Source organism: Pteropus vampyrus, unplaced genomic scaffold, assembly GCF_000151845.1.
Source record: "Pteropus vampyrus isolate Shadow unplaced genomic scaffold, Pvam_2.0 Scaffold334, whole genome shotgun sequence".
NCBI lineage: Eukaryota > Metazoa > Chordata > Mammalia > Chiroptera > Pteropodidae > Pteropus > Pteropus vampyrus.
In genome coordinates this window covers 323,022-348,123 of record NW_011889115.1, presented here as the reverse complement: position 1 = coordinate 348,123, position 25,102 = coordinate 323,022, and the positions used below count along the sequence as shown (strand labels likewise).

Below are 25,102 nucleotides of genomic sequence, written 5' to 3'. Positions count from 1 at the left end.
CCTACCCTCTTTTCCCCCCTCCCCGGGCTCGCCGCTGAGCGCCGCCCCCCTCCCTCCCTTCTTTCTTCCCTCCCTCCCTTTCCTTCTCTGCCTCCTCCGCAGCCGGACCAGCTCCCTCCCACATCTGGCGCCTAGAGACCTTGGGATCCCGCGCACACTCCCCTGGACCAGCACCCGACAGAAAGCCCCCCCAAGGGGCTTGGGTCGCTCTTGGGGTGGCCAGAGCCGCGGTCGTCTGTCCCCTGCCGACGGCTGGGGGGAGGGGGGAGGAGGCCACGCGCCCCCCTCCCCGGCGCCAACTCCCCCTGGCGGCCGCTCCCATGGGTGTCGCTGGGCCGCGCCATGCCTAAGGGGGCGCCGCGATGGGCCAAGGGGACGAGAGCGAGCGCATCGTGATCAACGTGGGCGGCACGCGCCACCAGACGTACCGCTCGACGCTGCGCACGCTGCCCGGCACGCGGCTCGCCTGGCTGGCAGAGCCCGACGCCCACAGCCATTTCGACTATGACCCGCGCGCCGACGAGTTCTTTTTCGACCGCCATCCGGGCGTCTTCGCGCACATCCTGAACTACTACCGCACGGGCAAGCTACACTGCCCTGCCGACGTGTGCGGGCCGCTCTACGAGGAGGAGCTGGCCTTCTGGGGCATCGACGAGACCGACGTGGAGCCCTGCTGCTGGATGACGTACCGCCAGCACCGCGACGCCGAGGAGGCGCTGGACAGCTTCGGCGGCGCGCCCCTGGACAACAGCGCTGACGACGCGGACGCCGACGGCCCGGGCGACTCAGGCGACGGCGAGGACGAGCTGGAGATGACCAAGCGCCTGGCGCTCAGCGACTCCCCTGACGGCCGGCCCGGCGGCTTCTGGCGCCGCTGGCAGCCGCGAATCTGGGCGCTCTTCGAGGACCCCTACTCATCGCGCTATGCGCGGGTAAGTGACAACGTAGCCCTAAGAAGAGTGGGGTGGGGAAAGTAGGGTGCTCTACCTCTCGCGGGCAGGAGTGGATTTGAGAATTGGCACCTAGGGAATCAGAACTGAAAGGTGTGTGTGTGCGTGTGTGTGTAAGAAAGAGGGTGACTTTTTTCGTGGATGACTAGTTTTGTACGTATGTAAGGTCTATGTCTGTATTTCCAAATTTAATATGTATGAGCGAGTATGAATGGGTGTGTTTATGTGTATGGGTAGATTTTATGTACATATTTATGTAACTGGTGGTGTAAAGAATGTAGTGGGAATGAGTGAGCATGTGTGTTTGTTTGAGTGTGCAGGAGTGCCTGTGCGTGCATGATTATGTCCTTGCAGATGTACACTGTGAAGGTGTGATCCACCCTTTAGACTTTGGTGTGGAGAGGGAGGCTGGGAGCCCTTCCTTCCTTAGGGCATCTGGAGCCAGCTAGGGTCCACAGAAAAGGGCTTGAGGCCTGGACTGTTGCCTGAGACTACCCCCTCCTTAGGGAGCAGCCTCAAGTCATTCCGAAGAGGTGGTCAAGGGGGAATCTTTGTGGCTAATTACTAGCTTAGTAGTTGGCATAGAGCTGGGCTGTGGGAGTGTGATGTGACCCCTCAGAGACCTGCTCCTGGGAACAGAGCCTGACCTTCTTCCTTGTCAGAAGGGCAGGGTGTTGGAGGAGACCACTGGGCTTATGCCTGGGACCTGTCAAGAACAGAGAGGGGGTCTAAAAGGGACCTAGGAGATATGTGAGAGGTGGGCGTGTCTTCATCAGCCACTCCCCTTTAGTGACAGCAGCTTGTTGCAGGGTAGGAAGGGCACTCTGGGGCTGACCACAGCCCCTCAGGTGGCCTCTCTGGATCAGTTTCTTCATCTGTAAAATGGGAAGAGGGGGGTCTGGTGAATTCTAAGTGTTTTTGTTACTTAACTGAGCCCATAAGGGAGACACTGGTAGTAGCCACCTACCCTGGAAGAGACACCCCTTGCCTTCTTTCTCTGATTTCTGTCCTCAGAGGCCTGAATGGAGCCTAAGGCATGAGGGGGCAGGTCAGAGTTGGGAATTTAAAGCAGAGCCCCTCTCCCATCCATAGCCACCCTCGTCTTCCTACTGGGCAAACCTCTGCCATTCTCCTTTACTGCTCTACATGCCTTCCTTCCTGCCTACCAGAGCCAAGGGCGGGAGGATGGGGCAGGGGAGGGAGCAGGAGTATCTGCTCAGCTGCCAAAGATCAATGGGGGAAAGGGATTTAGGTGACACTGAGGTGTCCCTAGGCAGAAAAAGGCACTGTTTAGGCACAGGCCTGGTAGATTTGTTACTGAGATAAAACACTCGATATTTTAGCATGGGAGGGAGGGGGCAACAGGTCAGTTTTATACATTTATACATTAAATCCTAAAATAGATGTGTATGAGGGGGGGTGTAATAGCCAAGCCCCTCATTTTGCCACTGAAGACCCTACCCAAGGTCACCCAGGGAGCTAGAGGCTAAGCAGGATTAGAACCAGGCCTCCTGGGACCTTATCCTCCCCAGAGCTGGCCACCAGCTTCCTGCCATCCTCAAAGTGGACTGAGACCCTCGGAGGCCTCCTCTTCCCTCCCCTCTAATGACAGAAGCCACCATAGCCTGGGAATTATGTAACTGGAGGCTGTGGCTGAGCTGTGGGGAGGGGCAGGAGGAGGGAAACTGGAGGTTTGAACCAGCACATGTTGGGGGGGGCAGGTATTGCTGGGCAAAGGCCTGGGTTAGAGCAGCTGCCAACTCAGCCTACGATTGACCTTAGACAGTATCTTACCACCACACCACCTTCCTTGGCCCAGGAAGCAAGAAGTGGGCCCAACTTCCTCAGTTTTTCATTGTCCTCTCAGCCTCCTGGCTCCCTAGCAAAAGACTGCCCCCCCCACCCTTGAGTTTAGCTTTAGGGCTCCAACCAATGTCCCTGAGTTATGGAACAGGCAGGGGTTATGTGGGGCTTGTCCTAGCCTTCTCCCCTGTCCATCTTCTTCCACTGGACATTCCAAGGCCGTGAGGTGGCCTTTACCCAATGCAGATAAATGGGCCAGCTAGTGTGCTGTGGGGTCTTTTGGTATACAAAGTGTTACAGAAAAGTTCTGCTTCTCTTGAGCGTCCGTTGAAGAGCAGACTCTGGGGGAAAAGCTGGGCAGCAGAGGGGGATGAAGGAAAGTTAGAAGGTGCCCAGCCTGTCAATGCCACCTTCTTTCCCCAGCAGCCTCACAGAGTCATTCCGACTCCCTTGGGTGACAGATGAGGACACTGAGATCCACATGGGGAGGGACCTGCCCAAGGGCACACGAGAACTGAGGGCAGATCGTGGATTAGAACCCAGGCTTCCTGCCGCCCTCAGCTGGCCTAGCTGCATTGCGCTGCCTCTCTGCGCAGAGACTAGTCTGCCTGCCCTCCCCCCCCTCCATCCGTGCTCTGCCGCTGCTGCTGTCACCTTTGTTTACCCCTCCCCCACAGCGTCCCCCAGCCTCCTCTAATTTGTGAGTCAGGATTTAAATTTTTATTCTAGATTCTAGGCCAGAATCTTGTATGTGTGTGACATTGTATATGTGTGTGAAAAAAAGAGAGACTCTGTATGTCTGTAAGAGACTCTTCATGTATGAGAAAGACTATGAGAATAAAAATACGATGAGTGAGACTCTGGATGTGGTATGTTGTGTGTGTGTGTGTGTCAAGACTGTGACATTCTGTGAGTCTCATAGAAATTCTGTGTGTGTGAGAGAGATTGTGTGTGTTTTGAGAGAAGGACTGTGTGTGAAAATGAGAATGCATGAGTGTGTATATATAAGAAAAAAGAGATTATATATGTAAGGGAGAGGGAGATTCTTGGGAGAGTGTGTAAGAGACTTGTGAGTGTGTCACTGTGAGTGTACTGATGTGTGTGGCAAACATGAAACTATATATGCGAAGCTCTGCATGTGAGGCTGTGTGTATGAGGCCATCTGTGTGTGAGCTGTATGTGGGGTGGGGGAACCTATGTGTGACACAGACTGATGTGAGGCTGTATGTAAGACAGAGACTGTGTGTCAATGTTGCTGTGTGTGCTTATATATAAGAGAGACCTTGTGCTGCCTGGGCATGCGTGTACCTTAGGAAAATGAAACTCCACACCAGCTTCCTGCCTGCTGCCTCCATCTCCTGGGACTCCTGAGCTGCCTTAGTGAGCAGTTTTGCTCCTCATTTCTCAATCTCAATAGAAATACTGCGGTAGCCCGGGCCAGTTGTTGATGTGTAGACCAGGTAGTAGGGCCATCTCTCCCAGGCCTTAGCATTGGTCCACAAAGATAGGGGCTATACTTGGCTGGGGCGGGAGACCCCTTCTGAGTTTTTCAGGAGTGACAGCGCTAGCTGGAGCAGTTGGTTCTCAGGACCCTTTCTCCTATGGTTTCCTGGGCACCCAGGCTGAGGGGGTGAAGGGTGGTGAGGTGAGCAAGGACAAATGAGGCCAGCTTGTATTCTGGGATGAGGGGTGGTACCCCAGACACACACAAGCAAAGGATGATGATGACCCTATGTCTGTGTCTGTGAAGGGGCTTCCTGGGGCTATGAGAGTAAGAACTGTCCCAGAAGAGGTAATGCTTGGGCGGGCTTTGAGGAGCAAGTAGATATTAGCTAGGCAGATGGCAAGGAACAGCAGTCCAAGCATGCAAAGCCATAGAGGTGTGAGAGCAGGCAGGGTTATGTTGGGGCAGCCCAGGGCAGCCTTTGACTTGAAACCTGCCCTCCTCTTTTCTTTGGGGGCCAGTACAGGTCTGAGGCCCTTGGCTTTTATCTATGATTTACATGTTGTCATCAGGAATATTATTCTGTGTCAGAGATTTGTGTGTGTGTGTGTATGTATGTGTTGACATCTGTCCCCTGGAATCCCTTGACCTTCCAAATGACTAAGGAGTGCCAGTGGAAGTCCCACCTCCATCTACCTCATTGCCCACCTCTCCTCCTACTCCAGGTCTCTGTCTCTCTGCTTTGTCCCCACCTCTATGGTCCTGATGTTGTCTGACTCTTCCTCAGTTCTCTGGGAAGGAAATTCATCTGTGGCTGGGATGAAGAGCCCAGCCAGAGGCTTCTGTTTCTTTCTTGGGTCCCAGCAGACACAGGGCTCTTGGAGCATTGGCTTGGCATGCAGAGGAATTGGGGACAGAGCTACAACTAGGGACATCCTAGGGAGCTTGCACCCTCAACTCGGCCCACTTCTCCAGGGCCCCAGTTCGAGTCGTGGTAACATGTTAAGAAGACTCATGAGCAGTGGCGAAGGGTCTGGGCGTGTCCCCCTCCCACCCATCCCAAGTGCGTCCTGCCGCAGTGTATCCTTCATTCAGTGTTCTTCTCTTTCCCATGATGCTTTTACAGGTGTCCTTGTATCTTTGAACGGTAACTCCAACCCCCAGCTCCCCTCCCAGTAAAGAAAAGCACAAGCCAAGCATCTCCTAGTCAGAGTCTCTCAGCCTCTTTACCTATAAAATGGGCATAATGATAGAACACTCCCCCAGGGGGTTGATGGAAAGATTAACTGAGGTAATATGTGGAGAGCCCCAAGTCACAGGGCCTGGTATGCAGTAAGTACTCAATAAATGTTGGCTGTTACTATTACTTCTATTGGCTATATTATCATTTTACTTCATGATTCTCTTTAGACTTCATCCTTTGCCCTCTGTCTCCTTGTCCACCCTCCTGGTTCAAGTCACTACTGTATCCTTCAGGCAAACCTTTCTAACAGCTTCGGGGCTGCTCTCCCCACTCCAGCGCCTACACCTCCAGTTCGTTCTTTACTTGGCAACCACAGAGGTCTCTTCAACTCACAAATCTGTCAGCTCCCCTTCTCGCCTGCTCAAAACCCTTTGGTGCTTCCCTGGTCCATACCATGGCCCCTCAGGCCCTGCCTGTCTCTCCAGTCTCCTCTTGCTTGGCTCTCCCCATCACTCAGTGAGCTCTAGTCACCCTGGCCTCGTTTCAGTTTCTTGCATGCGCCAGGTCCCCCTGCCTCAGGGCCTTTGCATATGCTGTTCCTTCTGGAGCACTCTTTCCTCCTGATTTTCCCCTCTTCATCCTTCACATCCTGCCTCAAACATCAGTTTCTCAGCGATGCCTTCCCAGACCCCATAGGCTGGGTCAGGACTCAGAACCAGAGTCCTTCCCTTCATAGAAGCTATCTGGTTTGTAATAAAATGTCCATTAGCAACCTTGCTTGACTTGTCTCCTTCTCCAGACTCTAAGCTTCTTACATACGCATTATAATAAGAACTATCATTATGGCAGATGAGGACGCTGAGGCCCAGAGAGGAGTGCTTTACTCAAGGTCACATGTGAAGAGGTTACTTACGGGGCTGGTTCAGAAACCTAGGTGTCTAAGTCCCAGCTCAGTGGCCTGTGAACCCGTGTCTACCTTAAGGCACCTCAGGGAGTGTTTGGAGTCTGGTGCTCTTGGGGCAGGAGTCTGTGCTTCCTAACTCTGGGTGGGAGGTCTGGCATTTGCCAGAAGATTTGAAGATTAGCTTGAACCTCCAAGAGAGAGGGAGGCAGGCTGTCTCAGTGGTGGGGGAGGAGGTCTGGTGGGAGCTTTTTCCAGGGCTTGCTGCCTGGGCCAGGGATCTTGGGGCCTTCCAAGACAGCTGAATATAGTGCTACAGCTATTCTGAGCAGTCCCATGACCAGTGTATTCGCTCTGGACCAAAAGGTCAGGGCCTCAAGCCGCTGCCTCCCATCAGCCCCCGGGCCAGCCATGTCACCCCACCCCTGGCCTGAGCTTCCCTTCCCCAGGTGCAGGCTCAGAGGAGAATGGGAGCCGAAGAGGCTCCAGTGACTGTAGGCTGCCAGACCTTGTTCAGGGCAACCACTGGGGCGGCAAGGACCACCTTCCACATACCTGGGACTGTTGCCTCAGATGGGTGCTCCCAGGCCATTTCTCACCACTGTCCTCATCCAGCGGAGGAGAAACAGGCTCAGGGAGGGGAAGATACTTGCCCAGAACCACACAGGGAATCACTGAGACTCAAACTCACACCCCAAGCCTCTTGGCCTACGGCCTGGCCCTTTGCATTTCTTTCGGCTCTCAGTTTTGAAAGAGCACCAAATCCCACCCGTGCCCGTGTTGTCCTCTTACTACTCCCATTCTTTCCTCCCCTAAAGGGAGGGAGAATAAGCAGCTACCTGCCCTCAAGCCTCTCTTCCTCATTCTGCCCTCAGGGCTCAGCACAGCTGGTCAAGACCTCCATAGGTCAGTCCACCCAAACTTGGCCAAAATCCTATTCTTATCATCCTTTAAGCAGGATTTTACAGAACCCTCTTTCTTCCTTGAATCACATTATTAATGGCTACTATTTACTAAAGCACTTAGTATGAGTCAGACAGTTTTAGGGGCTTGATTTACATATTCTCATTTAATTCTCACAAAACTCTCATGGAACTATATTAATATTATCACAAGTGATGGAGCAGGTATTCAGACCTGGGTCTGCCTGACACTGGAGCTCTGTCCATAACCACTGCTCAGTACTTACTGCCTTTTGTTGTTTCCAGTGCTGGTGGGGTCTCTGGCTTGCCAAGTCTCAGGCTTTGTTTTCATCTGGTTCCCTCCCTCCCCCACCAAACACTCTTTCCCAAAAAAACTATCAGGGAATTCTGCTCAGCCAGTTCTGACCCCTGAACAATGGCAGGTGAGGGTCCAGCTTGCAGGAGCTGAGAGAATGCTCTGGCAGCCTTCAGGAAGAGGGTTTTCAGAAGGTGCCTCAACTGCCCCCACCACCCATGCAGGCCCTGGGCCTCCATATGGCCTGCAGAAAGATGGCAGAGGGCTTGGGGAGAATCACAAGTTATCCTGCATGAGGTCATGCATGGTGGGAATGCTGGCTTCTCCTCAGCTCGGCATTCGAGGCCTTCTGCTCTGGAACCTGGCCATGTCTCCTGCTGCTCCCTTCTGCCAGGCTCCTTCCTGGCCTCTTCATCTTCAGCCCTCATTCAAACCTCCAGGATTTTGCCCATGTCTTCCCCTCCAGCAGTGTACTTTCTAGTTTTTGCTTAATGTGAAAACCCATCCCTTAAGATCACTAACGTTTAGCCTGGCTGCTCCCACCCTCACTGACCTCCTTTGAGAGTGAGGGATTGGGGTTGAGCATGGAGTCGCCAGGCTTACATGATTCAAGCTGGAGGTTTACGGTTCAGTTCTGGAGGCCAGTGGCTGGGGACAGGCAAGCCCTCAGGATTAGGGACTAGCTGGGGTACATGGAGAGATGAGGCCACAGACAAGACCCCAATAGTGGGCATCAGGCAACTGGGCCAGAGAAAGATCTATAGCCAGGCCATTAAACCAACTAGGCTACCTTGGGCAAGTTCCACCATGCCTTCAGGCTGCAGTTTCTCCACCCATAAAATTCAGAGGTTGTTCTAAATGACCACAAAGTCCCTTCCCAGCTCTGATATTCCAGGAGTCGAAGAATTCTGAGCTTCAGCTTCCCAGAGGCACTGTGAGAGCCAAGTTAGTCCTCCCCTAGCTCTCCTTCCTCATCCTTGGCCTAGCTCCTCTCTAGGGCACATGTGAGCTCTCCTGGCAAGAGTCCTGATTCCAAACAGGCAGGAGCCCAGGGGAGGGGGTCTGAAGAGCTTCCTACATTCATTCAGGCACCCTCAACCTGCTCTGGTTCATTCATTCATTCAGGGCATAGTAATCGTGCCCTGCTTGGGGTCGGTTCTGGTGCTGGGTCCCTGTGAGCCATCGGTGGCATGATAAACTCACCCACCTTTCTTGTGGGCACAGACATGGGAGTACCACCTCCTTAGGGTATGCTTGCTCAGGCCCAGCGAGTGGCATCTGTTGCCCTCTTCCCCCAGGCCCTTCTATTGGCTGTCTGCCCTCTGGGAGTTGCAGAAAGGTACACTCAGACAGGAGGTGCTGTACTAGTCTGTAGGGGCGGGAGAAGGGCAGGGGGCCTAACTTCAATGGTATAGGGGTGCAGTGGAAAGGAGGTCAGTGAGCTGCTGCTCTGCTAGATGGGGCCAGGGTTGGTGTAGGGGTGTTTGCAGCGGCTGCACTGGGAGCTGTAGGGATGGTTGCTGGATGACTCCCACACATGGCTGACTCTCAGATTACCTGTCATGCTTCAAAAAAGGTCAGGCTCCTGGGCTCTGTCCTGGAAGCACTAGATTCCTAGCTCTGGGGAGGGGTCAGGTCAGAATGTTTACTCCACTCCTGGGTGATGCTAAGGCTCAGAGGGGAAGGGTCTGCAGTAGGGTTTGGGACATGGGGGCTCTTGCTACTCAGTGTGGTCTTCTGACCAAAATATCAACATTGCCTGGGCAATTGTTAGAAAAGAAGAGTTCACCGCCCCCCCCCCACACCCCAGACCTACTGATTCAGAATCTGCATTTTAACAAGAGTCCCAGATGAATCATACACACATTAAATTCTGAGAAGTGCTGATGCAGGCAACACTTCCCAGTCGTGGGGAAGTATAAGGACGCAGAAAGGCCTGGATGTTTGTTTGCAGGTTGGCAGAGCTTCATGGGGTATTCTGACCTTTCCTTGTGCTCAAGATGTAGATGTCAGGGTGATGGACTTAAGGGTAAGGCCCTTAGCTCAGTAAATGGCACCTGCGTCCAGTTGCTCAGACCAAAAACCTTGGTGTCATCCTCGACTCTCCACTTTATCTCACACAGCAACAAATCCTATTTTCCCCACGTTGAAAACTTACCCAGGACCCAACCACATCTCATCACCTCCATCGCTACCTTCCTATCTGAAGCCATGTCTTCTCTCTTACCCATGTTTACTGCGAACTGTCCTCCCTGCTTCTGTCCTTGCCAGTGCCTTCTCCACGCGGCAGTCAGGACCACCCTGGTAAAATGCTAGTCAGCCCGAGCCATGACTGCTATGTCTCACTCGGGAGGAGCCTAAGTCCTTACGAGGGTTATAAGGAACTCTACGAGCTCCACATGAACTTCTGCGCCCCACCTCTCCCTCTGTTCTCCCGCCTCCCTCCTTCATGTCCTTCTGGCCTCTTTGGTTTCCCCCAACACATCGTCAGGGCCCCTGCCTCAGGACCTGTGCTCTTGTGGCTCCTTCCACCTGGAGTGCTTTCTCCCCACATATTCATCCCTCACCTTTTTCAGGTCTAGACTCAGACACTATCATCTCAGATTGTACCCTGCCATCCCCATCCCCTCTTTTGTGCTTTCCTGTTTTCTCCGTGGCATTTACCACCATCTAACTACATTTTATTTATTTACCTTGTTTATTGTCTGTCTCCCCTACTAGAATGTTTGTTAGCTCCATGAGGGCAGGGATTTTTGTCTCTTTTACCCATTGTTCTATGCTTGAGACCTAGAATGGGGCCTGGCACATAGTGGATGCTAAATGAATATTTGTTGAAAGAATGAATAAGGAGGCCAGAGTTCAAGACCTAGGTCAGACATTGGCACCACATCTTTGAGCCACTCAATGGCTGGCCTCCTCCTTCCTAGCCTTACCTGGAAACACAACCCCTCCATCCTGCAGGCCTGCAGCCATGATGGAGAGGCAGAGGCTGAGGCAGTGCCGAGTGCCGGGCTGCCCTAGTCAGGGTCCAGTCAGGTAGGGTCCCACCTGCCACTGTCACCACCTAGGGCCATAGCAGGCTCTTTACATCTTGACTCCACCATCTCTCTAAACTTCATCACATGGCATAAGCCCAACCACTACTCCCAACCAGAGCTCAAAAGCCAAGAAACTATTTTTCAAAACGAGGATGCACGAACTCTAGGATGGTGACTTTGCAGGAACATTGAGTTCCCAAGTCCACTTGGTCCAGCCTAACACCCAAGCCTGATTTCCCTTGGGATTCTGTTTCTCCCGAAGGCCAGCCAGGTTCTTTCTCTCTGTCCCTTCCTGTCTCCTTCCTTATCCACCTCCCTCCCTTCCCTTTCTCCTCCCATTGTCCCCTTTCCTCTATCAGCTATGTTAGTAGGAAGTTCTAGGAATTAGTTACTGGCTTTCAACAGACTCTATCCTTCAAAGGCCTGGGATGCTTTTTGTCTCAAACCCCTTGCTTTGAGCCTCGGTTATGTGTTCAGTAGATAGTAGGTGGGCTTTGTGGCTGGCCCCCACTTCCTAGCTTCCTGACCTTGGCAATATGACCTAGATCCCCGTTCTCTCCTAAGAGCATGGCCTCTGGAGCCAAGAGACCTGTGTTCGAATCTCAGCCTGACCACTTCCCAGCTGTGTGACCTTGGACAAGTTCCCTGACCTGTCTGTGCCTCAAGAGAGGAATATTAATAGAACCTGACTCATAAAGAAGTCGTGAGGATTGAATGTGTTAAGCACTTAGCCTAGAACCCGGAACATAAGTGCTTAATTATTGTGGGTTCCATTATTGTCTTTTTATCAGCGCTTGGCTCTGAACGAGCCAAACCCTCACCTGTTCCCTCTCTGCTTCTTTCTTTCAGCAACCGACTCTCCCTTCAAATGCCTGTTTAGGGGTCACCTCACCTACCTTGGCCCTGGGCTCCCCTCCTTCCAGCATCTGCTTCCCCAAGGGGCCAGATTTCAGGGGTGTCACTCTGGGAGGCAGGCCTCGATTCTGTCTTGGTTCTGCCACAAAACTTCTGTGTGTCATTGGCAGGCCACAGCCCCCTCTGAGACTTAGTCTCCCATCTGTTAGAATGGGTTGCTCATCGTGCTCTGCCTCCCTGCCCAGGTGTAGTGAGGAATGAGAAAGATGGATGATGAAACTTCTGCCTGCAGGTGGAGAGGGAGGGAGAGCCATGGACATCAGGCTATGGTCGAGAGCCAAGCACAGGGACCTGAGATGCTGACAAGTGTGCCAGCGTCGTGAGACTGGCGGACGGGGCCATGCATCACAGCTCAGGATTGAAACGTCTTCTCTTTACAGGGCATGCTCAGACACAGGGGTCAGTGGCAGCAGGAGCCAGGCAGACCCCAGGAGTTGCCAGAGCCCAGGGGCTAGGGCCTGGGGCTCCTGTTTATGCTGGTGCTTGGTACTCACTCCAGGTCTGGCCTGCCCTGTCACACCGACGCCAGGCTGGATAGGGACGAGCTAATATTAGATGGGGCAGCCAAGACGGCTGAGCTCAGGGGGCTGCAGGAGCCACCCTCACTGGGCCCAGGCTCAGGTGCTACTTCAGCCTGGGCCATGGCAGACAAAGGAAGCTTCCTCAAGCTTGTGCAGGGCCTCAGATGCCCCTTCCATCCTAGCATGACTCAGACCTTTCCCCTGCTGGTCTGGCAGCTCTGATCCTGCTTCACCCTGGTCTCTTGGCTCCAGCCCACAAGCCCCTGGCTCACTGCCTGTGGTATCCCCCCAACTTCACCTCTTTCCTTCTCCATCCACAGTGCAGTAAGGGACTTCTCTCCCAACACTCCAACTCCGCACATGAAAACAGTTTGTGTAGTTCCCCTGCCAGGAGCTGCTGTTAGCATTCATTCAGTCAACAAATATATATTGACTATCTACTTACTAGGTCGCAGGCACTGCTTTAGAAGCCGAGAATAGAGCAAACAGCAAAACAGTCAAAAATCCCTGCCCTCAACAAGCTTATATTCTCATGCAAAGAGAATAAAAAGAAACAAAGCGATATGTGGAATAAATAGTGTGTCTGATGGTGAGAAGCGCTATGGAAATACATAACGGAGGGAAGGGCTCAGGAAGTACTGGAAGTGGCATCTTTAACCAGGCAGGGAAGGTCTCCCTGAGCTGGTGATGTTTCAGCAAAGACTTGAAGGAGGTGAGGGAGGGGGATATGTGACATCCGGGAAACAGAAGGAAATGGGACATGCCCTGAACAGGCATGTGCCTGGGATTCAAGACACTCTGAGAGGTCAGTGTCCAGGGCCAGGCTCAGAGATCCAGGGGACAGTGGTAGGTCAGATAGAGCAGGGAAGAGCTTCCCATCGCCCACAGTGCTCCCAACGGTGGGTGTGCCTCTAGCAGGGCCTGCCGGTGGGGTCTCCGGGTATGCCAGCCCAGTGCTTGGTTGTGCTCATATCTGCATTGCCATCCCCTCCCCTCCCATGGCCACAGGGGCTGCACAGTGTGGACCTCCAGAAAGCTGGGCCTCAGAGACGAGGCTCCTGCCTCACCAGACTGGGAGACCTCTGTCATCTTCCTAAAACCAACTATGCCCCAGAGGAGATGGTGGGGCTACACGCTGCTGCCACCACACTAAGGGATGAGCTGTCCCCTGAGAGGGATATGGAGTGGGAAAGAATTTGGTCAGGGAGCCAGAGTTGAGGGGCGCTTCCAGATAAAGTCCTGTTAGCAATTCCTATTCACGTTGCCCTCGATAGCTGCTCACCTGGCTCTCACTCCAGGTGTGTTGAGAGAAGATGGTTAGTGTAGTGGTTACTGACCAGAATGAAGCCAAACTGCTTAGGTCCAAACCTGGCTCCACTGATTATTAGCTGTGGGACCTCTGCAAGCCTCAGCCATCTCAGCTCTAAAGGGGGACAATAAGAGTCCCTTCTTCAAGGGGCTGCTGTGAGATGAATAAGATAAGCCACAGAAAGCCCTTCAGCACAGTACATGACATAGCACAGGTGTTTCCAGTTATGCACTGCTGCCGTTCTCACCATTTGGCACATGAGGCCTCTTTCTAGGATGCTCTGCAGACACTGGCCTCACCCCGCTGAGAGCTTCCGAGAACATGAACCTAATGTCCACAAAGGGATGCTGTGACCAAGGAGGCTTCGTTGGTTCCCTGGGGAGCTTCTCTGCCTGTGCAGGTGGTAGAATGGGGAAATGTGACTCCCTTGGGCTGTGTCACCAGGACAGGACTGTGAACATACTTTAGACCACAGCCTCCTGCCAGGGCCAGCATCTTACCAGTTAGAGATTAATGTTTTATGCTGAACCTCAGGGGCCTCCTGAGCCACTGTGAGGAACACGGTCACCTGCTGGGCCACCTGGAGCCAGCCAGAACCCTGGGCTGAGGGCCGAAGGCTGGGCCTACATGGCTGTCATCTTCTAAGGGCTGGCCCTGGGCAGCGTGCTTCTCCCCATGTTTCTGTGGCTCTCCTAATGTGGCCCCTGACCAGCCCACACACCTGGAGCATAGCTCTTGTGTTTCTGGGCCCTAGCTTCCTCATCTAAAAAGTGTGCATAATGATGTCTCCCTACCTCTCAGCGTTGCTGGGAGAATCCACTAAGACCAGAGGCAGAAAGATAATTTGTGAGGGAGAAAATATGGTTCATAGCAGGGCCATGTGCAGGAGACCGTGATCTCAAGGGCATGGGGAGTGTGAGGAGGGGATGTAGTAGAGGTGAGAGCACAGGCCTTGGACCTGTCTGGGCCTGGGTTTTGGTCTCCTCTCTGCCTCAGTGTGAGCAGGTGGCATCTGGCTGAGCCCATTTCCTCTTCTTTGAAAGGGGGATGAATCTCAAAGGGGCAAAGCCCAAGCACTGTGCCTGGCACACAGGAGACGCTTACCAGGGGTTGGATCTGGTCCCCTGAGGCACTATTGTCACCCTAGTCCTCGATTCATATTTCCCAGGGGAGCTGGTATAATGAGGCCTTGGCTGAGCCACAGAGACAAGGAGGCAGACTGTGGAAGCCTCATCCGGTGGCCCCATAGCCTCAGAGGCATGAACCACTGTCACCAATGATATATTTAGCGGCACAAAGGTCAGAAATGCCAGGAGCTGGCTTCCCTTCTAGGTGGCAGGAATCGTGTCTCCCAAGGCCTGGCTGTCACCAGGCAGATTATTTTTTTCCTGTCTGGCAGTCAGGGGATCTGAGTAAAAGCCTCAGAGTAAGGAATCGCTGTGGTTTGTGCTACCGTGCTGAGTCTTGCCATGTCCATGGCCCCTCCCAAACCCTGTTGTGCTACCCTTCAAAATCCCACCCATCCTATCCTTCCAGAACACCCACCTTTGGCCTCCATGCACATCAACTGTGCCTCCAGCATGCTCTAGCTCCCTGCCTCCTGTCTTTTCTTATTTTCTTCCCTCCACCAAGAATGCCCTTTCTCCCACCTCTGCATATTTGAAACAGAGCCATCTTTCAAGGCTGGCTTTGATGTCCCCTCCTGTCTGGAGCCTTTCCTGATCACCCTCCTGAAGAGGCTGCTCTCCAAGAAAACTCTGCCTGCCCTTGATCCAGCTGACCTATTGAGGTTACATGACTCCTTGACTCAGCTGCAGCCTCTTAGAGGACAAGGACTAGCCTAAGCAATGATAGTGCCTGTTACATAACTTGGAATCAATCAGTCTTTGCTGAAGCAACGTACCTCACAACAGCCCTGTAAAGTACAAGGATTAGATATTATCCCCATTTTATTGATGAAGAAAAAAATGGCCCAGAAAAGTTAATTTATTTATACAAGACCACACAGTTAGTAAGTGATGGGAAAAGTACTAGACCCCAGGTCTTCTTTGGGAAATTAAGAAGGTAAACTAGAGCAGTGCCAGTGTTCCTATTATGCTGTGGTTCTCTGGTCAAGAATGAAGTAGTTGCATAGACAGTAGTTGGATGAACAAGTGGATGAAAGAATGAATGAAAAGATGGGTACATGAATGGATATGGATGAATGGTGGAGGGAAAGATGAATGAATGGATACCCAGCTGAGTGAGTAGCTTAGTGGATGGGTCAACAAATGGATGAACGTGAGGATGGATAGATAAATTTCTACTCTCTTGGCTTCAAGGCGGGAGAGGAAATCCTGCCTCTCATGGAATGAAAACATCCTAGAGGACAGGAGTTGGAAGCTGAGAACCTCAGGGTAGAAGGCAGGGTCGAGCAACCCATCCCATGTGTAGAGAATGTGGGTTTGCCAGATGTAGAGCGAGGAAGCTGGGCGCTGAGGGCAGGGACTGGCCTGGGAGACTTGCCTACTCTCAAAGGTAAGAGGCTCTGATGGAGGAGAACCAGGGTAGGCTGGAAAGAAGTTGTAGGCAGTGCCATATGACAGGGAAAGCTTCAGGCCCTAAGGTTCTCCAGACTCCCTGAAGCCATTGTGGGCAGACAGTGAGTGGGGAGTTGGCCTCTGAACCCCAAGACACTCTGATCATACCTGTGGTTTCATTCTGTTCTGAGACGGGGAGGACACTCTTCATCCTCAGGTCACCCAGCCTTGGTGAATGAGCCCCTCTTGTAGCTCTGGCAGGGCATGCTCCAAGGGGCAGCACAGCTCTGCTGACAGTGGGGTCGCCCTCCTGAGGCCCTAGATGACCTTGGCTCAGGTATACTGAGATCCACCTGAGATTCCCACTGCTTTTTGCTGTCAAGCCCCAGGCTCTAGACAAGAGCTCCAGGGCTTTCATTCTAATTGCCGAGCAAGGGCCAGTAAAGGGACCATGGACATGGGTGCCCAATAGTTGAGCTCGGCAGGACCTGGAGATGCTGCTAGCCTAAAACATTTCTCCAGCTGGAGCTAAGGATCTCCATTTGCACAAGGCACAATGCTGTGAGCGTCTGTGCTCACAGACACAAAGCCTTGTTCTAGCGTCCCCCCAGCAGCAGGCTGCACCCCCCACATACATTCACTGGCCCCAGCAATCTCCTTGGGAAACCAGGTCCCAATGAGAGTGCCTGGTGTGCCGCTAACTGCTCATTACAGTCACGGCTGCAGCTAAGTATAGCTCCAGCACACACAAGACCAAGACAACAAGGGAAAGTCTTTCCATAAAAAAGCTCCACATGCAAGCACACAAACATCTGTACACACATGCTCCCCACACTCGTGCATACCAATGGCCTGGGACACTCATGGACCCATACTTGCACCAAAACAAAGTTTCATTTATTCACTCAGGCATTCATTCTATAAATATTTGTTGAGGGATTAGGAGAGTGCTTAAGAGCATGTGTTCTGGAGTCAGACAAAGCTGGGTTTCAAATTCCAACTCCTTCACCTCCCTGGTGTATGTTCTTAGGCAACTTAACCTCTCCAAGCCTCAGTTTCCTTCTTTGTAAAATTGGGATGGTATTCACAGTATGGACCTCAGATATGGTGTAAAGGTAATGAGATGAGGCATGTGAGAGAGCTCAGGATAGTTCCAGCTCAAGATAAGTGTCAATACACAGTAGGTATCTTTATCCTCATGATTGATACCTACTATGTGCCTAGCTCTATGCCAGGAGCTTTATTTAAAGCTGTTATTTCTGGAGGTGGTTTTGAAAAGTGGTGCCTGGTGTATAATAGGCACTCAGTAAGTACTTGATGATTTAACGAATGAAACATTGAGTGAAAGCTGCATCAATATATAGCCGATGTCCTTAGAGCTTAATTCTCTCAGGAGGAATCTACCCTCACTGTATCTTGTGCAGGCTATGTCTTGGTAGGATCTAGATGTTCTTATGGGTTCACAGGTGTCCTAGAAATAGAGGAGGAGCTCAAAGGGATCTGAGCCACCCCTCTTTTTGCAGATGGGGAAATGGCAGCACTGTGGGAGCAGGGAGCTCTGGGCTGGCACTAGGTAGGACTCTATCTGCCATGGAAGAAGCTGAAATCCTGTCAGCCTGGGTAGGAAACAAGCTTCAGGATTTTTAAGTACTGTCCCCATTCTCAACCTTTGAATAGGCTGGCAACTAAACTGCCTGGGACATCTCCTCCCATTGCACCTTCTCAAAAAGAAAGTGACATTTCCTGGTGCTTTTTTAAGCCCAGGCTGGCTAGGCCAGACCTGGGCATGGGGTGGGTGGCGCTGGGAGTCACACACTCCAAGTCTCTCCTCACCTTGAGTGATCTCAAGACTCTGGGAATAGACATGGTCTCATCTCCTCACCATGTGTCCCAGATTCCAGTTCTGATGCCCAGATTCTAGATTCCACACTCTAGGGCCCACATGCGGGTTTTGAATTCCACATTCCCATGCCAGTTCTGCCCCCTAGGCAGGACTGGGGCTATGGAACTCCACAACCAGCGCCTTCACCTGACGGCCTGCTGGGTGAGGAGGATATGGCGGCCCCTCTCCGTAAAGGAGGCTTTGTGCCCTTGCGCCCTCTCTCCTCAGTCGTTTATGTCCATGGCTGGTGGGAACTCAGATCTTGGTTTACTGAGTGTGCCCATTGCCAAGAGATGCGTGATTGTGCCTGCTGTACGTGTATATGTGAGTCTGCTATAATGAGTGTACCCATTGCCAGTGTAGACATGGGTCTGCTCTCAATCTCTGCCCATTGCCAGTGTAACAAACAAGCTCTGTGGAGACTGAGCAGATGAGAACGTAGCTGAATGATTCGTGACTGCATCCAGGGCTACTTAGTCACAGATTCACGGATAGAGATTATCCTTTTACTGATGTAGATGAAGATCCGCTGTGAGTGTGGTCAGTGCTGGCATGTCTGAAATCAGTGATCATGGACATTGTCATTGTAGATGCAGATAGAGCATCAGTGAATCAGTGATTGTGCACACTGCCCGTGCAGACAAGAGAAGGTGGGCACCAGAGGAGGGGCTCGCTTCCTAAGGAGACCAAAGGGAATAAACGTGTTAGGCCCATTGTTTGGAAGGATTGAAGCCAGAGGACACAGGATGTGTATACATGCCCTTCATACAGATGGGAAGCTGGGCTCTTGCTTACTTAGCTGGGCTCCTGGTGTCCGAAGAAGGGGCCCCCTTCCCCTACTAGTGTACAGCGTGTGGTGAGTCCTGGCAGCAGAGCCAGCCCTGATCCCCAGATCAAGCCACCTCATAGACCTTAAATTCCAAAGGACAATAAATATGAAAACTCAGTAGATTAGATAGTTTAAAGTGCCAGCATTCATCCAACCACACGCTTAGAATGGGCGAATGTTATTGTCTGTATATTAAACCTCAGTAAAGCTGGGGAAAAGTTAGTGTGTTTGAAGATGGTACATAAAAATGGCAGGGGGAGCAGAATACAAAAATCGGATTTGGTGGGGGGTGCTGGTCGAGATTTTAAATAGAGGAGTCAGGGTTGGCCTGTGAAGGAATGAGCCATGAGGCTCCCTGGGGAAATGCATTCTGGGCAGAGGGAACAGCCAGTGCGAGGGCCCTAAAGCAGGCATGTGTCTGGCATGTTTAAGGAACATGTTTGAAGAGGCCAGTGTGGCTGGAACAAGCAAAGGGGACAGTGGTAGGAGAGGAGCTTGGAGGGGTAATGCAGAACCAGATCACATGGGGACTGGCAGAGAATAGCAAGGACCTCGGCTTACCCTCCAAGAGAAACAGCGAGCCAATGCAGGGTTTGGGGCAGAGAAATGATCAAATTTACATTTTTAAAGGATCATTTGGCTGCTATGTTTAAAATAGTCCTAGAGCACCAGGAATACTGGAAGCCCAGAGACCAGGTAAGAGGCTCTCACAATAATCTAGGAGGAAGTGGTGATGGCTGGGATAGGGCAGTAATAGTAGTGGTGAGGAGTGGTCAAATTCTGGATGTATTTCAAGCTGAGTCAACAGAATTTCCTTATAGATTAAATGTGCCACAGTATGACAGAAAGAGAGGTGTCAAGGATGACTCCAAGGTTTTTGTCAAGAATGTCCTGGAAGGATGGAGTTGCTGTCTCATAAGTTGGAGAAGTGGTGGGGTGGTCCAGGAGTTCAGATGACATGTCAAGTTGGAGAGAGAGCTATTAGACCTCCACCTAGAGATGCTAAGGACTTGGATGACGAAGTCCTGAGTTCAAGAGAAGGGCTGGGCTGCAGGTAAGCATCTGGGAGTATGCTATTAGAGGTATTTGAATGTGTGTTGGTATTTAAGCCTGGAAACTGGGTGACTCGCTGAAGTGAATGAGTGTAGATGGAGAAGAAGATAAAGGACTGTGGTCTGGGGTACCCCAGTATTTAGAGGCTGGGAGAAGAGGTTGGCAAAGGACATCAAGAAGGAAGAGCCAGTGAGGTGGAAGGAGAATCAAAAGACTGAGGGTTCTGGGAAGTGTGATGAAAAAGAGGGAGTGACCAGCTATCTCAGACGCTACTGGTCAGTGAACAGGAGGACTGGTCATTGTTCCTATGCTTACTCCCCAGAAGGTTCTTCCTTTCACCCTATATTTCCCTAGTGTTTCTTAACCATCCTTTCAACCTCTGCACTTGTCACTTCCTCCTGGGAGCCACTCTAACCCTAAGACTTCTTGTTAAAGGCCTATCAAATGCCTTGTGCATTCCCATCGAAGCCCTCGTCACCTCATATAGGTATGTATTTGCTTGTAAGGTTAATCGATAAATGTCTGTCTTCCTTGCCAGGTGGCTGTTTTTGCTCACTCTGTATGTGCTCAGTGCCCTGCACAGGCCTGGCATAAGCAGTAAATATTTGTTGGAGGGAGAGCAGATGGGCAGTCAACCATGGTCCCACCTGAGTTATGTCCACTGCACTCCCTGAGCTGTCCTTCTTGGGGTCATCTTTTTATTTCCTTCCCCCTGACACACATACACACATACATACACACACACACGCATGCCTTATTGGAAGTCAGGACCCTTGACTCGATGCAGAAAGATAGGTGGGCACTGGGGGAAATTTCCCAGTAGATTCCTCGTATACACACCATGGATCTCGGAGCCTCAGTTTTCTCATCTGCCAAATGAGAGCAATCAAGATGGTCCTGCATATGGCCCAGCTGGTGATGTGCGTGCGCGCACGCCTATGCACGTGTGTTATTCATGTAGGATTTGAAATGTTAAGATGTGTTGTAAACTGCAGACAGCTGCGCCCAGTGTCATAATGATCTTCCTCCCAGGGCTACTTGGATGGGTGTGAAAGAGGTCTGCAAATGGAAGACCTGGAGCATAGTGGTTTTGGAGTAAGAGTGACCTGGTTCCAGATTCTGCCCGTCACTTCCAAGCTATGCGGGCTTTGGGTTTTTGTGCACGTCTTAATCACTCTGAACCTCAATTTTCTTATCTTCAAAACAGAGGTAATGACATCTTCCTTAGAGGGGGTTTTAAATATAAATGAGACCATATTTGTAATGATGGTCATTGTTACTTGATAGCAGAAGACAGTGAAGCTCAACAAAGCTAAATACTCCTGCCACCCAGGGGTTTGTGAGGATTGAAAGGGTAAAGCATGTGATCCATTTAGCCATGCACAGTGAATGCTCAACAAAATCAGGCTCTGAACCAGACCAGGAGAGCTGGCACGAGAAAGGGAGTGCGATGGACGGTGGAGGAGGCTGGCCTGCAGGAGGGATGGCTCAGGGGTGGGTTCTGAGGACCATCTGCAGTGCGGGCAGGGCTGTCACAGGGAAGAAGAAGAGCAGGTGTGTTCTGGTGACTCCAGAGGGAAAATCTGAGACCAATGGGAGAAAGGGGCAAAAAGGTTCACTTAAACAAGAAATAAAGGCATGTCCCTGGAGCCGTCCAAAGACAGAAGGAGTGGCCTCAGGAGCTCCCTCTCACTGGCAGTCACCGCTAGAGGCATCTGCCTCAGGGTTACTGCAGAGGCGATTATTGAACTGCCCCCGTGGGAGACCTATGTATCCTACACAGGATGCCTTCCTACTCACTTCCTAACCTGGGAGTCTCAGTCATGTATTTCTATTCCAATCTGTGGCACAAAAAGAATTTGAGGCACATGAGACACATCTACAACAGAACTCTTAGGATAAAGAAGAAAAGAAAAAATAAGCGTATAATGAAGAGAAGAAATAGAGATACCCCAAGCCCAGGTAAAGGATTAGCCCAGAAGTGAGCACCAAATTTAGCTGGGCTCCCTTCCCTGGCAGTCGAGCAAAAGAGGGAATATGAAAGGCTCCGTAACTCATCAGACAAGCGCACCAGGAAACATGCACAGTTCTAACTCCTGAGCTAGATCAGTTTTCTATGTGGAATACTGATATTTCTCTGAGCTTAAGATGCTAATGGGAGAGGGTGTTTCCTCTCTGGTCTCCAGAAGAGAGTGGGTGTTGGTTCCTGATGAGACCTTCTTTGGCCCTGACACCCAGCCTTCCTGGCCTATGGGACTTTAGGTGTACTCTGGGACAGCACAGCCCCACTCCCCTAAGGTGACCTGGGCCTGCCGGCCTCCCTGTGACCGACTAAAGTTAAATTCAAGCTGGAGCAGCCAGCTCCAGCTCATGGGGCACAGCCAGGCCGAATCCTACTATGGACATCCCACCCTGCTGCTTAGAGAGGCCTGTGGGTGGCCTTCATGAAGTGCAGGGTAGGACTGATGGTGCCACTGCGAATGTCTGAGACCATGGGCAAAATTCTTCACCTCTCTAAACCTCAGACTCCTCGTGTGAAAAGCAGTGATAACAGTAGAACTCACCTAAGTAGACTAGCGTGAGGTTTAAATGAGACCACGCCTGGACGGCACAGGACACAGGGCCTGCTCAAGTCCAGGAAGCTGCCGGCGTTAATCCTCCATCTTGTTACCAGAGAAGCTGGAGAGCCAGGAGGTCTGGCTCACATTCCACTCAGCGTGTGACCTTGGGTGTCCTTTCCCACGGAGCCTCATTTCCTCCCAGCCCGAAGGCAGGAGCTCACGTGGGAAACCCTGCCTGTGGGAGTGGGAATGTTAAGTCACCATCACCCTGAGGAGTGTGTCCCTCTGGCTGGAGGCCATAGTGCTGGGTCTGCGACTCAGCTTTGCCTTGGGCTGTGGCACCAGGAAACAGGCTCTGAAGACAATGTCATTGGCTCTCACAAGGCTATAATTTGCTTCTGGTCTGTTGTTAGCAAGTGGTAGCCGGAGCAGAATAAATTAGGGGAAAAGTGAATTTAAACACATTTCTCCCTTTAGCCATTGCTGTTGCTCCTTGCACCGCTGCCTCCATAATTTGGGGGGAGAAAAAACAAAATGGTACGTTTGGATTTTTGTGGAGGGCAGCCTTGGCCCAACTCCTGGAATGCCAGTGTATAAGAGAACTAGCGATCTTGGGGTTTCTCCTCGCCCTAGAATTCTGCCCCACATCTGGAGAAGTCGTAGAGGCCCTGCCTTTTCCTCTGTCTAGACTTCAATAATGTCTTTCTTCCTGGAGTTTGTTATTATTATTGTGTTCATTTTAAAAATGAAGGGACTGAGTCTCCAAGTGGTTACTTGCCTGCAGTCATAAGCCTGTGGCAGAGGTGGGATTCAAACTCAGGTCTCCGAAGCCAAGTCCAGGACTCTTCTACTTTGTTGCCTGCTTCCTAGCCCCTAATGTGGTCTCGGGCTGATGAGGTTCATTATGCTCCAGAGTTGCCTGGCACTGGGTCTCATCTGGCTTCATGGATCCCAAATGCCAGGACGGGGCTAGAGGCATCAGAGCCACCGAGGACACGAATTTAAGGTAAATTTCTGGTGCCACCCACAGCTACTGAACCCCAGTCTCTGGGTGTGGAGCCCAGGGCTCTGCATGTGTATCTCCACTCAGTCTCCCCCAGCACCCTCTGCTGCCAGTCTCTCCACTCCCCGTCCACCCTTCCTGTGGGTCTGGGCTTGGCCCCCACCAAGTCCTCCTTGTTGCTAAACCCAGAGACTTCTCTGATCCTGTCCCACCGGATCTCTCAGAGGCTGTCGCTGAGGAAACACTCTTCCCCTCATCCTCTGGGACCAGGGCTGGCCTTGTTGGGCTCAGCTAGGCACAGTGGACTCAGGAACGTGGACTCAGCCTCACTCATGTCAGGCTGGGCAAGGGCAAGGGCTGGCTCACTGAAGGACAGTCGTGCTATTTTGTAACGTGGGGGCGCATCTGCCCCACTCTCCCAGGTGCCTCCCAGCTCAGCAGTTCTCATTCCATGACTAAGATCCTCAACTTTTCTGCATCTGAGACACTCTGATCCTAAGCTCTCTGTTGTGATGAGAAAGGACAGGAGTTGGAGGGCCCACAGGGTCAGAGTGGGAGGTTTGTGTGGGGACTCAAACAATGTATTTGAATACCTCCTTCTTTCTATGAATTATTTGATTTTGTCATCACAACCACCCGAGAGGCAGGGAATGTTATCCCATCCCCTTTTTATCAAGGAATGAAGGCTCAGAAAGGGGAAGTGACTTGTCCAGCCAAGCCAGACCCAAAACTCGGGTTGGTCTGACCTCAAGGTCCTGCCATTTCTGCTCCAGATTCTGCCTCTGTCGACAAGAGGGACTCGAGCTGCTTTTGACCTGGGATCTAGAAGGCAGGCAGGACTTGGAGAGCGGGGAAGCCTGGGAGAGCATTTTAAGCAAAGGCTCAGAGGCCACAGTGATGAAAGCTCCACGCTAGAGGCCAGGACTGATGTTTCAGAAGAATCTGGTTCTCATCCCTATTCCACCTGAGAGCTCTGTGACCTTGGGTGAGTCCCTTCCCTCCCCGTGCCTTCATTTCTCCATTCTTGCCACAAGGGGCAGCTTTTGGACCAAAAACCTCTGAGGGCCTCCTCTGTCTTGGTTTCTGGCTTTCTAATGACCACGTGTTCACTAGTCCAAGGCACCGTCTATTTAAGACATGCCACAAGTTAAATAACAGCATGTTGGGAAGATGGAAAGAAATACTATTTTAAGAAGGTGTGCATTTTATGACATATTTTCATTTCCAAAATGTGCATCTTGGAATGAAAGCAAATGGGAACCTCTGCCACCTCAAAAGTTGCCAGCCTAGCTGTTGGGGCAGCCCTTTCTGGATATGACCTAGGTCTAGGGTCATGAGAATGAATTCAGTGAAGTGTGTTTTAGTCTCTTGGGTGTCCGGGCTCTCTGAGGCCTGGGCACTGCCTTTTCTGGCCTCGGTTCCTTCGCTGCCCATACTAGATCACAGGAAAAGGGTCACGGCCCTGGGCTGGGTCTCAGCCGGAGAACACACATTCAGAGTGCATAGCCAGACCCTGATTCCACTAGGAGATGGTTCGTACATGCGCGCACATGCACACATACCGCGGCCCATACATGTCCTTGTACACACATCACACCCATACATGACCTTGTTTGTACACACACATCACACCCCATACATTCCTCACACACACACATATTTCTATCACCTGCATGAGCCACATACACTACACACAGTGACCATTTACACAAGCCTTGTGCACATGCCTAGAGTCGGGTCACATAAACAGATGACATACCTTCACCATGTACACACCTACTCCACATTTACACACTGCCTCCCTCTTCTCGCAAGCATATTCTCCCCAGCACACAGACTTTCCCAAACAGGCGCCCCCACAGCGTGTGCCCTGCACACGCTCTCACACCCTCCTGCTCCTACCCTCATGTATCACCACGGGGAGCTCCTCCCACCCACTGCTCACTGAGCTGGATGCCAAGAGGGGAGGATTC

At 51.8% G+C, this 25,102-nt stretch overlaps 1 protein-coding gene across 1 annotated transcript in view; it reads left to right on the top strand.

The window, feature by feature from the left end:
* The first annotated feature begins 245 nt into the window (after positions 1–245).
* The window catches only part of KCNC1 (potassium voltage-gated channel subfamily C member 1), a 42,822-nt gene continuing 17,965 nt past the window's right edge, over positions 246–25,102 (top strand). The window contains exon 1 of the mRNA XM_011378201.1: positions 246–932. Within this exon, the coding sequence (XP_011376503.1) occupies positions 363–932 (570 nt within the window). The 5' untranslated portion in view covers positions 246–362. The remainder of the gene's footprint in view (positions 933–25,102) is intronic.